This window comes from Histomonas meleagridis, assembly GCF_020186115.1.
Source record: "Histomonas meleagridis strain 2922-C6/04-10x chromosome Unknown contig_64, whole genome shotgun sequence".
In the NCBI taxonomy this organism is placed as follows: domain Eukaryota; phylum Parabasalia; order Tritrichomonadida; family Dientamoebidae; genus Histomonas; species Histomonas meleagridis.
In genome coordinates, this window is record NW_027150906.1 from 68590 (window position 1) to 84895 (window position 16306).

The 16306-nt window shown below is 30.8% G+C and overlaps 4 protein-coding genes across 4 annotated transcripts; 2 read left to right on the top strand and 2 right to left on the bottom strand.

Moving 5' to 3' along the window:
* Positions 1-3130: 3130 nt before the first annotated feature.
* Positions 3131-6297, bottom strand: GO595_008288 (calcium-translocating P-type ATPase, PMCA-type family protein; the record flags this gene model as incomplete). The annotated part of the gene is made up of 2 exons (XM_067921845.1): positions 3131-3161; positions 3926-6297. The coding sequence occupies 2 exons, from the start codon at positions 6295-6297 to the stop codon at positions 3131-3133; spliced, it is 2403 nt and encodes an 800-aa protein (XP_067771528.1).
* A 1574-nt stretch (positions 6298-7871) lies between these two features.
* GO595_008289 (SUMO-activating enzyme subunit 1) lies at positions 7872-8444 on the bottom strand (the record flags this gene model as incomplete). Its single annotated transcript, XM_067921848.1, has 1 exon — positions 7872-8444. The coding sequence occupies one exon, from the start codon at positions 8442-8444 to the stop codon at positions 7872-7874; it is 573 nt and encodes a 190-aa protein (XP_067771529.1).
* A 1035-nt stretch (positions 8445-9479) lies between these two features.
* Positions 9480-12434, top strand: GO595_008290 (calcium-translocating P-type ATPase, PMCA-type family protein; the record flags this gene model as incomplete). Its single annotated transcript, XM_067921849.1, has 1 exon — positions 9480-12434. The coding sequence occupies one exon, from the start codon at positions 9480-9482 to the stop codon at positions 12432-12434; it is 2955 nt and encodes a 984-aa protein (XP_067771530.1).
* A 653-nt stretch (positions 12435-13087) lies between these two features.
* GO595_008291 (Phosphatidylinositol transfer protein) lies at positions 13088-13996 on the top strand (the record flags this gene model as incomplete). The annotated part of the gene is made up of 1 exon (XM_067921850.1): positions 13088-13996. The coding sequence occupies one exon, from the start codon at positions 13088-13090 to the stop codon at positions 13994-13996; it is 909 nt and encodes a 302-aa protein (XP_067771531.1).
* Positions 13997-16306: the final 2310 nt, after the last annotated feature.

Sequence of the window (16306 nt, forward strand, 5' to 3'; positions counted from 1 at the left end):
TAGTAAATGTATTTGAATATGTATTTGACCCTGTAAATGTACATGAAAATGTATTTGATTTTGTAAATGTATTTGAATCAGTAAAAGAATTTGATTGTGTAAATGAATTCGAAAATGTATCTGATTGTGAAAATGTGGTTGTCGGCCATAGATCACATCCTTCAACAATTGAATTTTTTATTACTTCTAATGAACCAAAAGATGAATAGTGATAAGTGCTTAACGTCATAACTTTTTCTAATGAACAATCAGTGAAAGTATTTGAAGTATCAGATGGATTTGAATCCCCATAATAATAGAAACATTTGAGATTATAACATCTTCGAAATGCATAGTTTCCCATGCTGACTATATTACCTTTAACAATAATTGTTTGTAAGTTGGAACATGAATAAAATGAAAATTGATTCAATGTGGTGGATGAACCTGTAATTGTGAGTTTTATTAGTGAGTTACATGTATAAAATGTATGAAATAATAATTCATTTACTGTGCTTATAATTTCAAAGTTTGCGTTCTTTTTTGCAGCAGGATAACATATAATTGTAGTACGAGTGTTGTCATAAAGAACTCCATCATTTTCATAATTACTAAAAGAAGGATTCCCGTCTTCGACGTCAATAAATTGAAGATTTGTACACCCAGAAAAACATACATTCCCCATTTCAGAAACTGATTTTGGAATTGTAATATTTGGTAATGAAGAACAAGAAGCAAATACACTTATGCCAATCTTTGTTACATTTCCTTGGATTGAAATCGATTCTAAACCAGAACATGAATTAAATGCATAACTGCCTATTTCCTTTAATGAATAAGGAAGTTCAATATGTTTTAATGATACACAAGAATAAAAGGAAGATTCACCAATCGTTTCCAATGATTTTCCAAATGAAACTGTTTTCAAATTACTGCAATAATAAAATGAATAATATTCAAGTGAAATAATGGAATTACCAATTTCTACAGAAATCAAAGGCCATTCATTAAATGCATAATTTGTAATCGAGGTAATGCCATCAACAATAAGATAATTAGTTTTATCTCGGTATTGGATTCTTCCTGCAAAATCATCAGAATTGTTAATAACTAAAGTTCCTGGAGAAATAAATTCTTCAATCGAATGTAATAAAAAAAGATAAAAAATGAGAAAAGTAAAATTTTTGCGATCTTTACACCTGGAACCAACATTGTGATGAATAGTATATTTAATATATAGAACTGTAAGGATAAACAAATTGATTAAAATTACAAGAAGCAAATTGAATTGAGATGTCCTACCCAAAGCCGCGAAATGGCTCAATGGGAAAAGATGAGTGAAAAATGATATAATGTTCATTTGATGGGATGATACAAAGAGTTTAACAAGCCTTCAGAACAATATGTAAACAATACAATGAGCAAAAATCCGGTTTAACTTTTGTATATATATTGAATAGATGACACAAATTTCAATAAAAGAGACTTGAATTGTTCACGATCAGACCCTGACAGTCGTGATGACAGTTTTTGTAAACATCATAATTTCTATGGTTTATTATGTAAAAGGAACAATTAAGTTAAACGGTTCCCAACCCCAAATGAAGTTCAAAAAGGAAAAAATTGGAAATCATTCAAAGGAAAGAGCCCAATTCTTTATTCAAGATAACAGTGAATCTGACATTGATTTTGTTCCTTCTAACAATTACGATGAATTTCAAGATGAAGATTTTAGAAGAATAATTTTTTCTTTAGACTCACCAAATGAATTTGATTTATTACCAGGGCTCCGTATTATAGGTGAGCTTATAAAAATGCATCATTATTTTGATCCACAAGTTATTGATAAATTAATTTTTCTTTCAACTTCAGAAAATATTACTATTGCTGAACTCGCTCAGGAAGTTCTTAAGTGTTTTTTTAAACTTCACCCTGAAAGTTCAAATTTTGAAAATGATAATTTATTATCCTTATTTTTATCACCAAATAAAATTCACAGCACAGTTTCTCTTTTTGTAACTCTCCTAAGAATCAATGATTTCCAAGATTTTATCCTGGGAATTGAAGGATATTTGAATCAATTTTTTGATATTTTTCAGCATTTACAAATCGATGGACCACCTTTTCTATTCAACCTGCGACTTTTAAACTATTTAGTTCATGCATGTAAGGAGAAACTTATTGGACACAAAGAAATCCTTCAAATGCTTCTTATACATTTTTTACAGTTTTTTAAAATACAAATTCCACCCGACACATTTGATGAAATTCTAATTTATGCCTCGTTAATCCCTTTTTATGCTGATGACGAGAGTAAATTTGTGTTGGATTTTGTTAAGAGTGATTTATTCGAGATATTTTTTTCATGTATTAACATCGCAAATGAAAAACAGCGAACTCGAATTTTCCAATTTTTATGTTTTTTAACAAGTTGTTCTCATGAGGTTACTCTGTGTTTATATTCCAACAAAATTTTAAATGTTTTTAATGAGTTAATATTACATATGAATAACTTTGATCGTGAGAAAGATCGACAATGTAATTTGTTGATTAAATCGATACGAAACATGTTTAATTCTGTGGAAGAGTTTCGATTTGACTTTTTTAAATCGGAAACTTTTAAATATTTATTGGAACTTCAATATAATTCTTCTTATCATACCAAAAGAGGAATTATGAAATTGTTTTGTGCTATGATATATTATTTGAAGATTCCTTTCTTGGAAGTGTTTTTAAGTACAAATATGATTGAGTCGTTTTTGGAATGTTTCGAATCGGAAGATACAAAACTTGCTAAATATTTATTGACCGCGCTCGATTGTGTTGTACGTATAATTGTAACACATGAGGGAACAGAATTGTCGAAGGAACTGATGGATAATTTGAAAAATGAGAGATTTTATAACGCATTGGATTTGGTATATGAACAGGGTGAAGATGAAAAAGAAGTAGTAGCTGCAATTAGAATTAAAGATGCAATTTTTAATGAAATTTGATGATTAATTAGATTCAAAAAAAATTGTTTTTATTAAATATATAGAATAATATTCTAATAAAGAGTTGTTTGAACAAGAAATTTTATTTTGCATTTTCAGCAGGATAAAGTTTAATGATTTCTAGAATTTTGGATAATTAAATATTTTTATATAATTTATAATTTTGTGTATTCCAGGGTCTCGTAGCTCAGTCGGTAGAGCGTTGTGCTGATAACGCAAAGGTCTAGGGTTCAAGTCCCTGCGGGACCATTTTTTATCTTTTTACATTGGTGGATTTCTTATTTCAAACATTTGAAAGACTCATTCTTTTATTTGTCTCAAATTTAAATTTATTTTGAAGATATTATAATCAAATATTTCTATTTTCATTTTATGGTTTACTTATGCTAATATTTTTTATAGAATTTGGAGTATATTCAAATTCCCATTGTTCAGATGCTTTTAATCCTTCATACTTATTTCTCATTATTTGTTCTCTTAATTGACGATTTGCTTCCAATCTTTCAGATGTTATATCTTTTATAGGAATAAACCTAATTATTACCCCAGCAAAAAGTGTTCCTAATGCAAAGGAAGCACATGTTATCCATTCTTTCCAATCCAACTTGCATGTATCAAAAACACTTCCTGCAAATTCAATAATTATTGCTTGTAAAATACATAAACATATAAATATAATAACAAAAAATGGATTCTTAAACAAACCATCCAAAACACTAATATTTGGACCTGAAACTCTTGCATTAATAAGATTAAATATTTGACAATATACAAATGTATTAAATATCATTGTGGTTTTAACATTATTTTTTTCATTCTCATTAAATCCAAAAATTGATTTAAATCCAAATAATATTAGGAAAAGTACAACCATTTGATAAAAAATATGACCAAAGATATTTCTAATCATTAATCGCGAGATAATTGGGTCTGATTCACCATATGGACACCTATTTAATAAAGAATCACGTGGTCTATTTGTAGCAAGTGCTAATGCGCCTATTGCACCAACAATTAAATTGGTCCATAATAATTGTATTGCTTTTAATGGAGATGTTTGTAAAAAGCATGAACCAACAAAAGCAACAATCATTGCACAAATATTAACTGTTAATTGATATTGAAGAAAGCTTCTGATATTTTCATAAACACATCTACCCCATTTAAGGGCAACAACAATTGAGCTAAAATTATCATCTAAAATTACAATATCAGAAGACATTTTTGCTAGCTCAGTCCCACACATACCCATTGATAAACCGACATTTGCACGTTTTAATGCAGCAGAATCATTTGAACCATCACCAGTTACTGCAACAACTTCACCTGCTTCCATTAATAAACCAACTAATCTATATTTGTCACGAGGTGAAGATCTTGCTAAAACTTGGATTTTTGGAAGCATTGGTAATAATTCAAGCTTTGAAAGTGAACTAAATTCATAACCTATCATACATACTCCATCATCATTAAGAATACCACATTCACGAGCAATAGCTTTAGCAGTATTAATATAATCACCTGTAACCATCCTTACAACAACTCCAGCAGTTTTACATTGATTAATTGCATGTTTAACTTCTGGACGTAAGGGATCCATAATTCCCGCAATTCCAATCATTGTAAGATTAAATTCTACGTTATCCGGATCATTCCATGCTTCATTTCTCTCAAATCCTTCTAAATCTCTATAAGCAATTAATATTGTACGCAAAGCGCCATCAGCATATTCGATAACTTTATCAAGAATATGATTTCGTATATCTTGATTAAGTTCAATTTCTTGTCCTTGATCAGTTAAATAATGAGAGCACCTTTCAAGTAAAAGATCAGGTGCACCTTTTGAATAAACTCTCCATACATCATTACGATGTATAACTGTAGACATTCTTTTTCGTGTTGAATTAAATTCATGAAGAAATACTATTGGAAATATTTCTCTTATTTTTCTATAATCAATTCCAATTTGTTTATGAACCATTTGAAGTAATGCGCATTCTGATGATTGACCAACAAATTTTTCAGTCATTTCATCTTTATTTTGACAAATATAAGCTGATGTATTAATTGAAATTGCTTCTGCAAGAAGTTCTTTCATTTCAGAACTTATAGAAGAAACATTATCACTTTCATCATTACCCATAAAAAATTTAACAACAGTCATATTATTTTGGGTTAATGTTCCTGTTTTATCACTACAAATTGTTGTAGCACCTCCCATTGTTTCACATGAATTTAAATGCCGAACAAATATATGATCTTTAACCATCCATTTCATTGAAAATCCTAATGATAATGTAACTGCTAATGGTAAACCTTCTGGTACTGCACAAATAAAAATTGTAACTCCAACCATTAAATGTTCAATTAAAGTATTAATATATGAATTTTTCCATTGTTTTTTTGATATATCAAAAATCCAAATGATCAATAAAACTATAAATGTTAATGAAGCACCAAAAACTCCCATCCATGTCAATCTTATTGCAACTTTATCAAGTTTCTTTTCTAAAGGAGATTTCATATGTTGTTGTGATATTTGATGTATTTTCATCATATTTGCTCCTGATTGAGATTTTTCTCCTACTGCACAAACTAAAATATGTGCATCACCACTTTCAACAGCACTCCCTCCTAAAACAAATGGTTTTTCTTCATTTACTTCAACAGGAACACTTTCACCTGTTTCTTGTGATGTATCAATCTTTAATGAATGACCTGTTATATACAGTCCATCAGCTGCAACTCTATCACCATTTTTGAGAGAAAGAATATCCCCTACATATAAATCTGTATTCATAATTTGCATTTCTTCACCTAGTCTAATTACATTTACATTAAAATGGTTTTTTAATTGATTTATTTCTATATAACTCTTCTGTTGAACATAATTTGTTTGGGCTTGTACTATAGCAACAATTATTACAGCTGAAAAAATTGAAAGCGTATCAATAAAGTCAATCCATCTTGATTGATTTGGATTTTCAGGTGGAAATGCTATTGTTAAAACCAGTGAAATAATTGCAGCTATAAGCAATATTTGTAATGTGAGATTTTGAAAAGATTCCCAAAACATTTTCCACCAAGATTTCTTAGGCGGATCTGGAAGTACATTTCTTCCAAAACGTGCAATTCTTTTTTGATAATTAGAATTTTTATCTGTTTCTCCAAGTCCATTTACGCAGTCTGTTTCAAACTCTGCTTCAAATGCAGATAGTCCTCCTAGAATGCGATAATGCTCTATGTTTTGTCGTTCAAATAACTCAATGATGGTATTCGGTGTTATTTCATGAGGATACTCTGTTTCGATATTTTGGTTCATAAATTTTTATAATGCTAAAGTTTTTACATATAATTCTCTAAATTGAATCGAAATTTTTTGAAAATTGAGGCAATATCTAACGAAAAATTGTTGAGGAAATTTAAAAAAAACAAAACTTTTGTTGTTGATGCATTTTATTATGAATATGTTTTTTATGTTTGGAAAGAATATGCCATAAATCGAAGAAAATGTATTTCAAAATTATTAATTTATATTAAGTAACTTTTATCAAAATTAGTGTTTTGAAAGTTTCTCTAATTTGCAATATGTCGAAATTTAATAATTTCAAATGTTTTTATTGTTGTAGGGATTCAGAATCAACTGTTACTTTAAATACTTTCGCTGATTGTTCATTAGAAAAAGTTATGGCATTAAACGCTTATCATGATTCAACTTTCGGTTCATTAGAGGGAATAAAAGATTCAATAGTTGAATCCATGTCCAACATCCACATTTTCGAATATATTTCCACAATCAAAAATATATTTAAATACATGAACGGAATCATATTTAACCATTTTTTTAAATTCATCTAATTCCCTTTTATGTAAAACTTACATGTAATAATTTATTTATTTTTGTTATCTTCATATAAACACACTTACCATATGTATTAATTATAATACTTGTGGTGTCAATGCAGAAATTTTTTTGATTGTTGGAATTATTAATTTTTTATTTCCTAAAAACAAAAAGAAATTCAGAATTCGGAGTTTTACATTGATTTTCTAAAACTCATTCCATCAAATGGTAAGAAAAAACTGACCACATCTCAAACGAACTAACTATGAATGATAATGACCAACAGATACAAAACAACAAATTTTGGACATCTTTATCAAATAAAAACCTTTGCTTACATATAACATAATTTTCATTTACAAAAAAATTTTCAACAAAAAGAAAAAATATTTAAATATCAAATTTTTAATGATTTACAACTTTTTGTTTCTTTTTGTCCTTGTGGTTAAGGGCCCATCTCACAACGAGTAATTTCCCTTCCAAAAATTTGCCATTAAGTGCATTTATTGCGGAGACTGCGCTTTTGTGGTCCGCCATCATGCACAACGCAGTTCCCTCCTTCATAAGAAATGGAGATTTGACAGTGCCAAACTGCGAGAACATATCGGCAAGATCGTCGTTTGTCTTGATGTCTGACGGAAGATTTTGAATATATAATTTGCTATAAAAATGCTTAAATTTCTGATTTTGTTTTGATCTTGGTTTTTTGAAATTATTATGAGCATTATTCATTGCATTAGGTTGTGGATTTTGCTGGTTTGAGTAGTCCATTTGTTGACTTGGAATTAATATTTGCTGGGATCCTAAGTGTAGCATTTGCTGAGATGTGTAGGCATTATTTTGGCCAAACATTTATAATTATAGATCTTTGCCACCAGATTATTTTAGCCACTGCAAACATTTAACAACGGTTATGAACGTTAAAAGCAAAAGACGATAATATTTTATTCAATTTTTTTGAACTTCAAATAAAGTTTTGAAAAAAATACGTTTTGTAAGCAAATATTTTGCCCAAAGATTTATGAAATCTTTGGTTTTTTTTAAGCATTTATTTATACACAAACATTTTGAACAGATGTAGACATATTGTTAGCGTCGAACTTAAGTTGTAATGCTGTTCTAGGAATTGGGGGAAGATGATCTATTATTAATTGGGAAAAAAGAGAACCCGAAATAGTTTCATCAATTACATCTGTTGGTTCGTCATTAAAATGTAAGGAAATACTTGGGACACCATATAATAAATATGCAGTAAGACCACATGCCATCAAACAAACACACTCAGTTTGAATGACTTTGCTAAATATTTCCATGTTCGCGTTGAATAGACACACATAGTCATAATTTTGGAAGTTATTAAAGTTATCATCATGAATAACAGTTAATGGGCAATATGGATTTAAAGTCTTTAAGAACTCAACATAGTTTGCAAACGCCATTTCAGTATTTGAACTATCTAAAACATGGACAAATGAAGCTCCTGCTAAAATGAGATTTTTCATGCATTCTAATGATGAATTTGTAATTCCATAAAATAGAAACTTACAAGCTTTGAGTTTGTTCTGAGTTTCAAAACCCCATGCCCGTATTTGTCTGTCATACCTATTGAGTTCGTTGTTTTCCATCTTTAAATTGACCGTTTGCTGTGTTTGGGATTATGACGGCAAAAAGCGCTCAAAGCAAAAAGCAGAAATGGGGTCGAACATTTGCTGCTGTAACAAAGATAATGAAATTTCAGATGACAAGTTACCCTTAAAACCTTTCTTATCAACGAAAATAGGGTATGTTAAACCAGAAGACCAACGCTTACAAATGCCCCTAAGAAACTCATTTATTGATCCTTCAATTGAAGATATTATATGCCAAATCAGTTCAGAAGATGATGATGTTGATCCAGAGTTTCAACATCAAAATGAAAAATATGGACAAATGTTAAAGATTATTGATGATGGAATTTGATAGAATTATATTATTTTGTATTCTTTCCTGTATACCAAAGGTAAAAATTATTAGTTTAAAAAGAAATCGGTTTTGAACTTGTTTGATAGAGATTATAATTTATAAATGTAAATATTCATATATTTTCTTATAAATTATTTTTATTTTTACATTATTACGAATAAATTAGAAAGTTTTCTAACATTTTTTTAATGAAATTAATTTTTCTTATGCACAACTTTATAAAATAGATATCACGCATTGGAATTTAATAACACTAATAATTGTAATGAAATATATGTTTGGTGATAACAAAATTTTATGATTGGATACAATTTTATTGACGTATCAAAATTAATTTTGTAAGATTTGAAAATTAGCTATATACATTTATAGGATATGACACAGAAAGTAATAACATCTTAAAACTATTCCGAATTAATCAAAGAATGAATAACAATCGCTCAAATTAAAATCAATTTTTATTTACAATAACATTTTATAAAATATTTAGAGTATAATCAAGCCGCACATTTTTTCTAATTAAAATTTCTTTTCTGATTTGATAATACAAAAATGCAATAAGTTCAGAAATTGAAAAGGGTTGCAACTGAAGGGGTTTTGCCAGCGACCTGGTAAACGTTAATTGAATGAGTAGAACTGCCGGCCTTGAAACTTTTTCTATTTAACCTCATTATCCTATCGTTTAACCACATTTAGATATGAAAAGCATCACCATAGACCACCTCGCTGAATTTTTCGAGCGTGGGAATGCTTCTGAATTAGCTGAGTTTGGTGGTATTGAAGGACTTGTCAATGAATTTCAAACTGATCTTCATAATGGAATTTCGGCCACAGAAGAAGCTTCAGGGTATAAAGAAAGGAAAGAGAAATGGGGTGTCAATATTATACCAGATCCACCCACTCGTTCATGGTGTGGATTTTTCCTTCTTACATTCAAAGATTTAATGTTGAAAATTCTTGTAATCATTTCCCTTATTTCCATTGTACTTACTGCCATATTTAGTTATGATCAAGGTTGGGTTCATTTTATTGATCCTGTTGCTATTCTTTTATGTTCCTTAATTGTCAGTTGTGTTACAGCGCAAATTAACTATACGCAACAGAAAGCATTTATAGGGGTAAGTCGTCTAAAGAATGAATTTCTTGTGAATGTCATTCGAGCCGGTGAAGAAAAACAAATTTTATCAACAGAAATTTTAGTTGGAGACATATTATCCCTTAAAAACGGAGACGCCATTCCAGTTGATGGTATCTATATCTCAGGGCATGCCTTCTATGTTGATAATTCCCAAACCACTGGTGAAAGTGTCCCAATTCGTGTTAATGAACAAAACCCAGTTGTGTTTTCAGGCACAGCTGTTGACTCTGGTGATGCCATGATCTTAGTATGTGCAGTTGGTAATCATTCACAAAGTGGAATTACGATGTTGAAACTTAATGAGATTAGTTCTGCTGGTGAGAAGACACCATTAGAGAAGAAACTTGATGATGTTGCAGTTAAGATCACATACATGGGACTTGTTGGTGCTATTTTAACATTTGTTGTATTGTTGATCTTATGGATTCGAAACATTGTTGGTAAGAAATGGGAACGTAAATTCCTTACGTCATTAATGGATAATTTAATGGTATCATTTACTATATTCATTGGTGCAGTTCCAGAAGGTTTACCATTAGCTGTTGTTATATCATTAGGATTTTCTATGAAGAAGATGATGCGTGATAATAACTTCGTACGTAATATGTCTGCATGTGAAACTATGGGTGGCGCAACAACAATTTGTTCGGATAAAACAGGTACACTTACACAGAATAAGATGACTGTTGTTAAGTTTTATATGGATGGCCAAGACTTCGATGATAATCCAGCTAATGGTATACCGAAAGAAGTCATGAATTTAATGGCTGATTCGATTGCATGTAATACTAATGCTTATATGACTGTTAAGCCAGGAGATACCAAACCTTCATATGTCGGCAAAAGTACCGAATGTGCATTATTACAAATGATTACAGAAGCAGGTTATGACTATAAAGAAATTCGAGAATTACATCCAACAGCAGTATTACATGACTTTAATTCTACACGTAAGAGAATGTCATCAGTAGTACCACATGATAATGGATATAGAGTATATGCTAAAGGTGCACCAGAAATATTAATTAAGAAATGTACACATTATATTAATTTGTCAAATGAAATTAAGGAATTAGATGAAGTTACATCAGAAGATATCATTCAACGTGTTAATGAATTTGCAGATGATCAATTACGTACAATGTTAATTACATATGGCGAATTAGAAGGTACTGAATTCGATGATGATTGGAATGATCCAGCTAATGTCGAATGTAATTTAATTGTCATAGGTGTTTGTGGTATTCGAGATCCATTAAGACCAGAAGTACCACATGCTATCGAACAATGTAAACAAGCCGGTGTTTTAGTTCGTATGGTTACCGGTGATAATATTAACACAGCTGTATCTATTGCAAGACAATGTGGTATCTTAACAGAAGATGGACATGCAATGCTCGGAAAAGAATTCTCGTCAATGTCAAAGGTACAATTAATTGATCGATTACCTAAGTTACAAGTATTAGCACGTTCTTCCCCACTTGATAAGTATCGATTAGTATCATTATTAATGGAATGTGGTGAAGTCGTTGCTGTTACAGGTGATGGCTCAAATGATTCTACAGCGTTACGTAAAGCTAATGTTGGATTAGCTATGGGACAATGTGGTACAGAGTTAGCTAAGATGGCCTCTGATATAGTTATATTAGATGATAACTTTAATAGTATTGTCTCTGCATTAAAATGGGGGCGATGTATCTATGATAATGTCCGAAGTTTCTTACAATTCCAATTAACAGTTAATGTTTGTGCATTAATTATCTCATTTGTCGGCTCATGTATATTACAAGGTTCACCATTTAGAGCTATCCAACTTTTATGGGTGTCATTAATTATGGACTCTATTGGAGCTTTAGCATTAGCTACTAAAGGTCCAATAGAATCATTATTAGATCGACCACCATATGGAGAAAGTGGTGCATTAATATCACGCTTAATGTATCGTAACATCATTGTCCATGCATTATGGCAAACAGGTTTATGTTTACTTGTGTTATTTGGTGCTGAGAAGTTCTTCGAATTAGATACATCGAATGACAAAGCACAAAGCACATTCTTATGGAACACATTTGTCTTTTGCCAAGTGTTTAACTTATTGAACTCACGCGTAACTGATCAATCGCAATCATTCTTCGAAGGATTCTTCTCTAACCCATACTTCTGGGGTTTGTTCGTGCTAATTGTCGTCGTGCAAGTCATTTTGGTGGAATTCGGTGGTGACGTGTTCGGTTGCATCGGATTGGGTTGGAAACAATGGCTGTACTCAGTCGGATTCGCATTGACTGAACTAATCGTAGGAGCGATATTGAGATTGATACCAATACACGATGACACAAGCGAAAGATTAATCGTAAATAGAGAAAAGAAGAGAGAAATAATGAGAAGAAGATACACCGGAATGACGCCGTCTATGATGTGGAGAGCACCAGACGTACCAGACGATATACCGGATAAGAAGGATAATAAGAAGAAAGGAAAAGATAAAGGAAAAAATGACGAAATAGTATATACATAATCAATAACTATTAAAATAAAGAATTAAATGAATAAACAAATAAATTGAAATAATTCAGTTTTGGTAAATAAAGAATTCAAATGAAGTTGCGCACCTTCAAATTGTTCAACAAATTAACACACAAATGTTTTGTTTAAGAATTGTGAAACAGCGTTATGTTGCACACCTTAAATGATAAATTAACACAGAAATATTTATATGTTTAAGGAATTGTGAAACAGCGTTATGTTGCGCACCTTAAATGAAAATTAACACAGAAATATTTATATGTTTAAGGAATTGTGTAACAACGTTATGTTGCAAACCTTACATGATAAATCAAACATTTTTGAAAAAATATGTAATTTCCTATGTAAGGTAGTTTGCTTTTTGATAAAATGGTATAGTCATATTTCTTCTCGACCTGAAACAAATAAAAAACTCCAGTTGAATTAGTTGAGTTGATTATAAGTAATTTTACTCTCGATGGAACAATCTTATGCAATTCAGCGTGATCAATACGATAAAAAACCGTTAACAAAATCCGCTCAAAATTGGATAACAACCGCCACGCTGTTTTTTGAAAATGAGGCAATGTAAAAAACCAATTGAAAAAGTCGTTCGATTGTGATGATAGAAAATTTTGACCGTTCCGGCCACTAAAATCACATCCAATGAAGATTTACGAGTTCAGGATTATACTCCCGACTTCTGTAACACAGTACAAAATAGGTAATTTATACATGACCGCTCAGAGATCAAAAGAAGAATCAGAACAAGTTAAGGGCGAAGGAATTGAAACCATCACAAACGAACCTTTCCAAAACGAAAATGAATCTGGACAATACACATACAAGATAATGCACTTTAAGACAAGGATCCCTGCTTTCCTCCGTTGGGCTCTTCCCGACAAATATTGTCATTGTCATGAGAAATCATGGAATTCTTACCCTCATTACCACACCGAGTATGCAGTACCAGGATTAGGTGACGATTTTCTAATGGAAATCGATTCACAACATTTTCCATATGAAAAAAACGGTAAAATACCAGAAAATGCTCTTAACTTGAGCAAAAAGGAACTAAAGAAACGTAAGATTGTATATCTCGATATCCTTGACAGCAAGCCTAAACCAGATAAGAGTGAATATGATCTCCACGGTTTTGTCTGCCCTGAAGCAGGAATCACAACACCTCTTCAAGGAAGCCCTAAGAGAGCGAAAGCTAACGAGGAAAAACCACCTTTATGGTCAACACATTATGATGGTGAAATGATGATAGCAATTAAAGTTGTTAAATTTATGTTCCATTGGAAAGGCCTCCAAACAATAGCCGAGAAGTTTGCAATGAACACATTTTATCATAATCTCTTTCTTGATACACATCGTCAATTGATGCGACTTGCTGATAAGTGGTATCCAATGACTATTGATGACGTCAGAGCGTTTGAAAATCAAATCATAGAGGAGTCACGTCAACTTGAGTTCGACCGCGACGAAGACAAAGAAGACGAAGAAATCCCTGATAAACCGCCAGAAGGCATTCAAATTCCACCCGAAGAACCGTCAACAAGTTCAAGCTGAAAACTGATTTTATAAACACATATAAGTGTTATATGCATTTTAAAATTTTATTTTTTGAATTTTCCAAGAGCAATCTGATACATATTTACATAAGTATGTTGTAATTTACGGTAAATTACAGTGTCCCCGAAGATGAAATTTTTTTCTTATTATAAATTTATAATAATTTATCTATAGATGATGACTGAGTCATCATGAACAAAACGCTTTAAATTAGGCCCTAATTTAACTAGGAAAGTTTCATCTTGAAATATCGTGTTAATCTTGAATAAAATCGGTGATTTAAAAAACACGTTAATTGGCCTTAACGTGCAAAAATGGGAGCCAGCGAACTTTGAGGACAGAAGGGTAAGTAAAAATATTTATATATATATGTACAATTTTCTTTTTTTCTTTCCCAATGCTGTAGAAAAGTTTGTGTTTCAAAAGATAATGACTCGAAAGAAATGTTTACTGAATAATTTAAAATAAATAAAAACCGATAAACTATTAAAATAATTATCGCTTCCCGTTCTACTTAGTTAACAATTCGATCTAATTATCATCAATTTGGTAATATTGCTGATTATTAGGACAATAATAACAATCAAGAGCCTCAATATAAACAAGCTCTAACTCCTCTTCTTCAGTTTCTAAGTTTGATTCTCTTATTGGCATCTTCCCTAAAAAAGCTTCATCTGATGATGAATCATATTCAAAATCATTTTCAAACGTAATTTTTGCAGTTTTATTGCGTTTCACTTCGGGCTTCTTTATCTCGTGCTGGGATCCACCTGTTTTTGCCCTTTTTGTTCCTTTACTTTTTGATCCTTGGGAATAAATCGGTATTTTGGATTTTCGCTCTACCTTAGGTTGTGGATCTGAGATAAGAACTGTTGATTGCGGAAGAGTTCCAATGAGCTTCATTTTGTTTGGAACATCTGATCCTGATAATTCGGGTCTTAAAGGACTGGATATTCCAAATATATAGCGAATAAGACAAGTAGGCGTTATTTCAATGCTGTGCACTGAGTCAAATTCGCCATTAGGCCAATAATTTGTAACAATATATTGAATATCAAAACATAAATTAACCCAAACATCATGTGGTATTTTAGGAAGGAGTATATTCCTTGAGTTTTTTTGAATGATTTTTTGTGGTTTTTTCTCTATAGTCGAAAATGAAAATTTGAATATTGTATTTAATCCGCGTACTGAGATTCTTATATTCACTGGATCATTTGCTTTGTGAAAAATTTGTATAACAAAATATTTTTGTTTTATTTCTAATGAATCATTAGGATTTTCAGGGAAACGAAAAATTTTTATCCCAGATATATTATATGAGGCAGTTCGTGTATTTGCAACATATTCGAATTTGTAAGATGGATTTATATTTGGACCAAAAACAATAGTTGGTTTTTGCTCCATTTCTGATGAAAGCCGTTTTAATGTAGCTAAACGGTCAAAATGTGACAATAAGTTTTCACGAAAATTTTTTCTTTTATTTAAATCTCCAAGATAAAACATAAATATTCTGGTGAACGAGAAAACTATACTAGGCAGTGATAAGTTGCATACACAAATTTTTTTCCTCATTTTTTTTTCATTTATTGCCAAATTTTTTGGATGAAACTAACTTATTTTCTATTACCAACTGTTGTTCAAACCAGGCAATCATTCTATCTTTCATTTTCATAAATACACATAAAATATTTCAAGCTCCATGATAGACTGCCGTGAAAAGCTTGTTGCCTACACATGTAACATTGTTCATAGAGCACGTATTTACTCATTTCACTCGTTAACATTATAAAATCTTTTTCTCGATTTTTTTTTTTTACATATTTTAGATAATTCAAATTTTTGGGACTGAATATATGTTAAAACTTCAATTTACTATACCATTTTCACATCATGTTGGCCATTTTCTGTTTCAATATGGCCATTTTCCGTTTCAAGGTGGCCAACCGTTTTCTATCGTAAATCTTAAAATTCAAGATTTAAAAAACCGAATTTTTTTTTGAGTGAAGCATCTTTTAAATTCTATGTTGTAAAATGTTGTATTTGTTTATTATTTTAAAATGTGTATGCCTAGATATATGCCTCGTGTCAAAGATTTAGAGGCTTTAACAAAAACAATTGTGAATGGTGAAGATCCTAATGTAGTAGGATCAGCTCTTGGAATGTCTTCAAGGACAATTAGAAGAAGAACTCACCAAATTATGGAGAATAATTTTAATTGTCCACCAATTTCAAATAGAGGAGGTCCTCATCATCAAATCGTTACTCCTGAGATGGAAGAATTTATTATAAATTATGTGGAAGAAA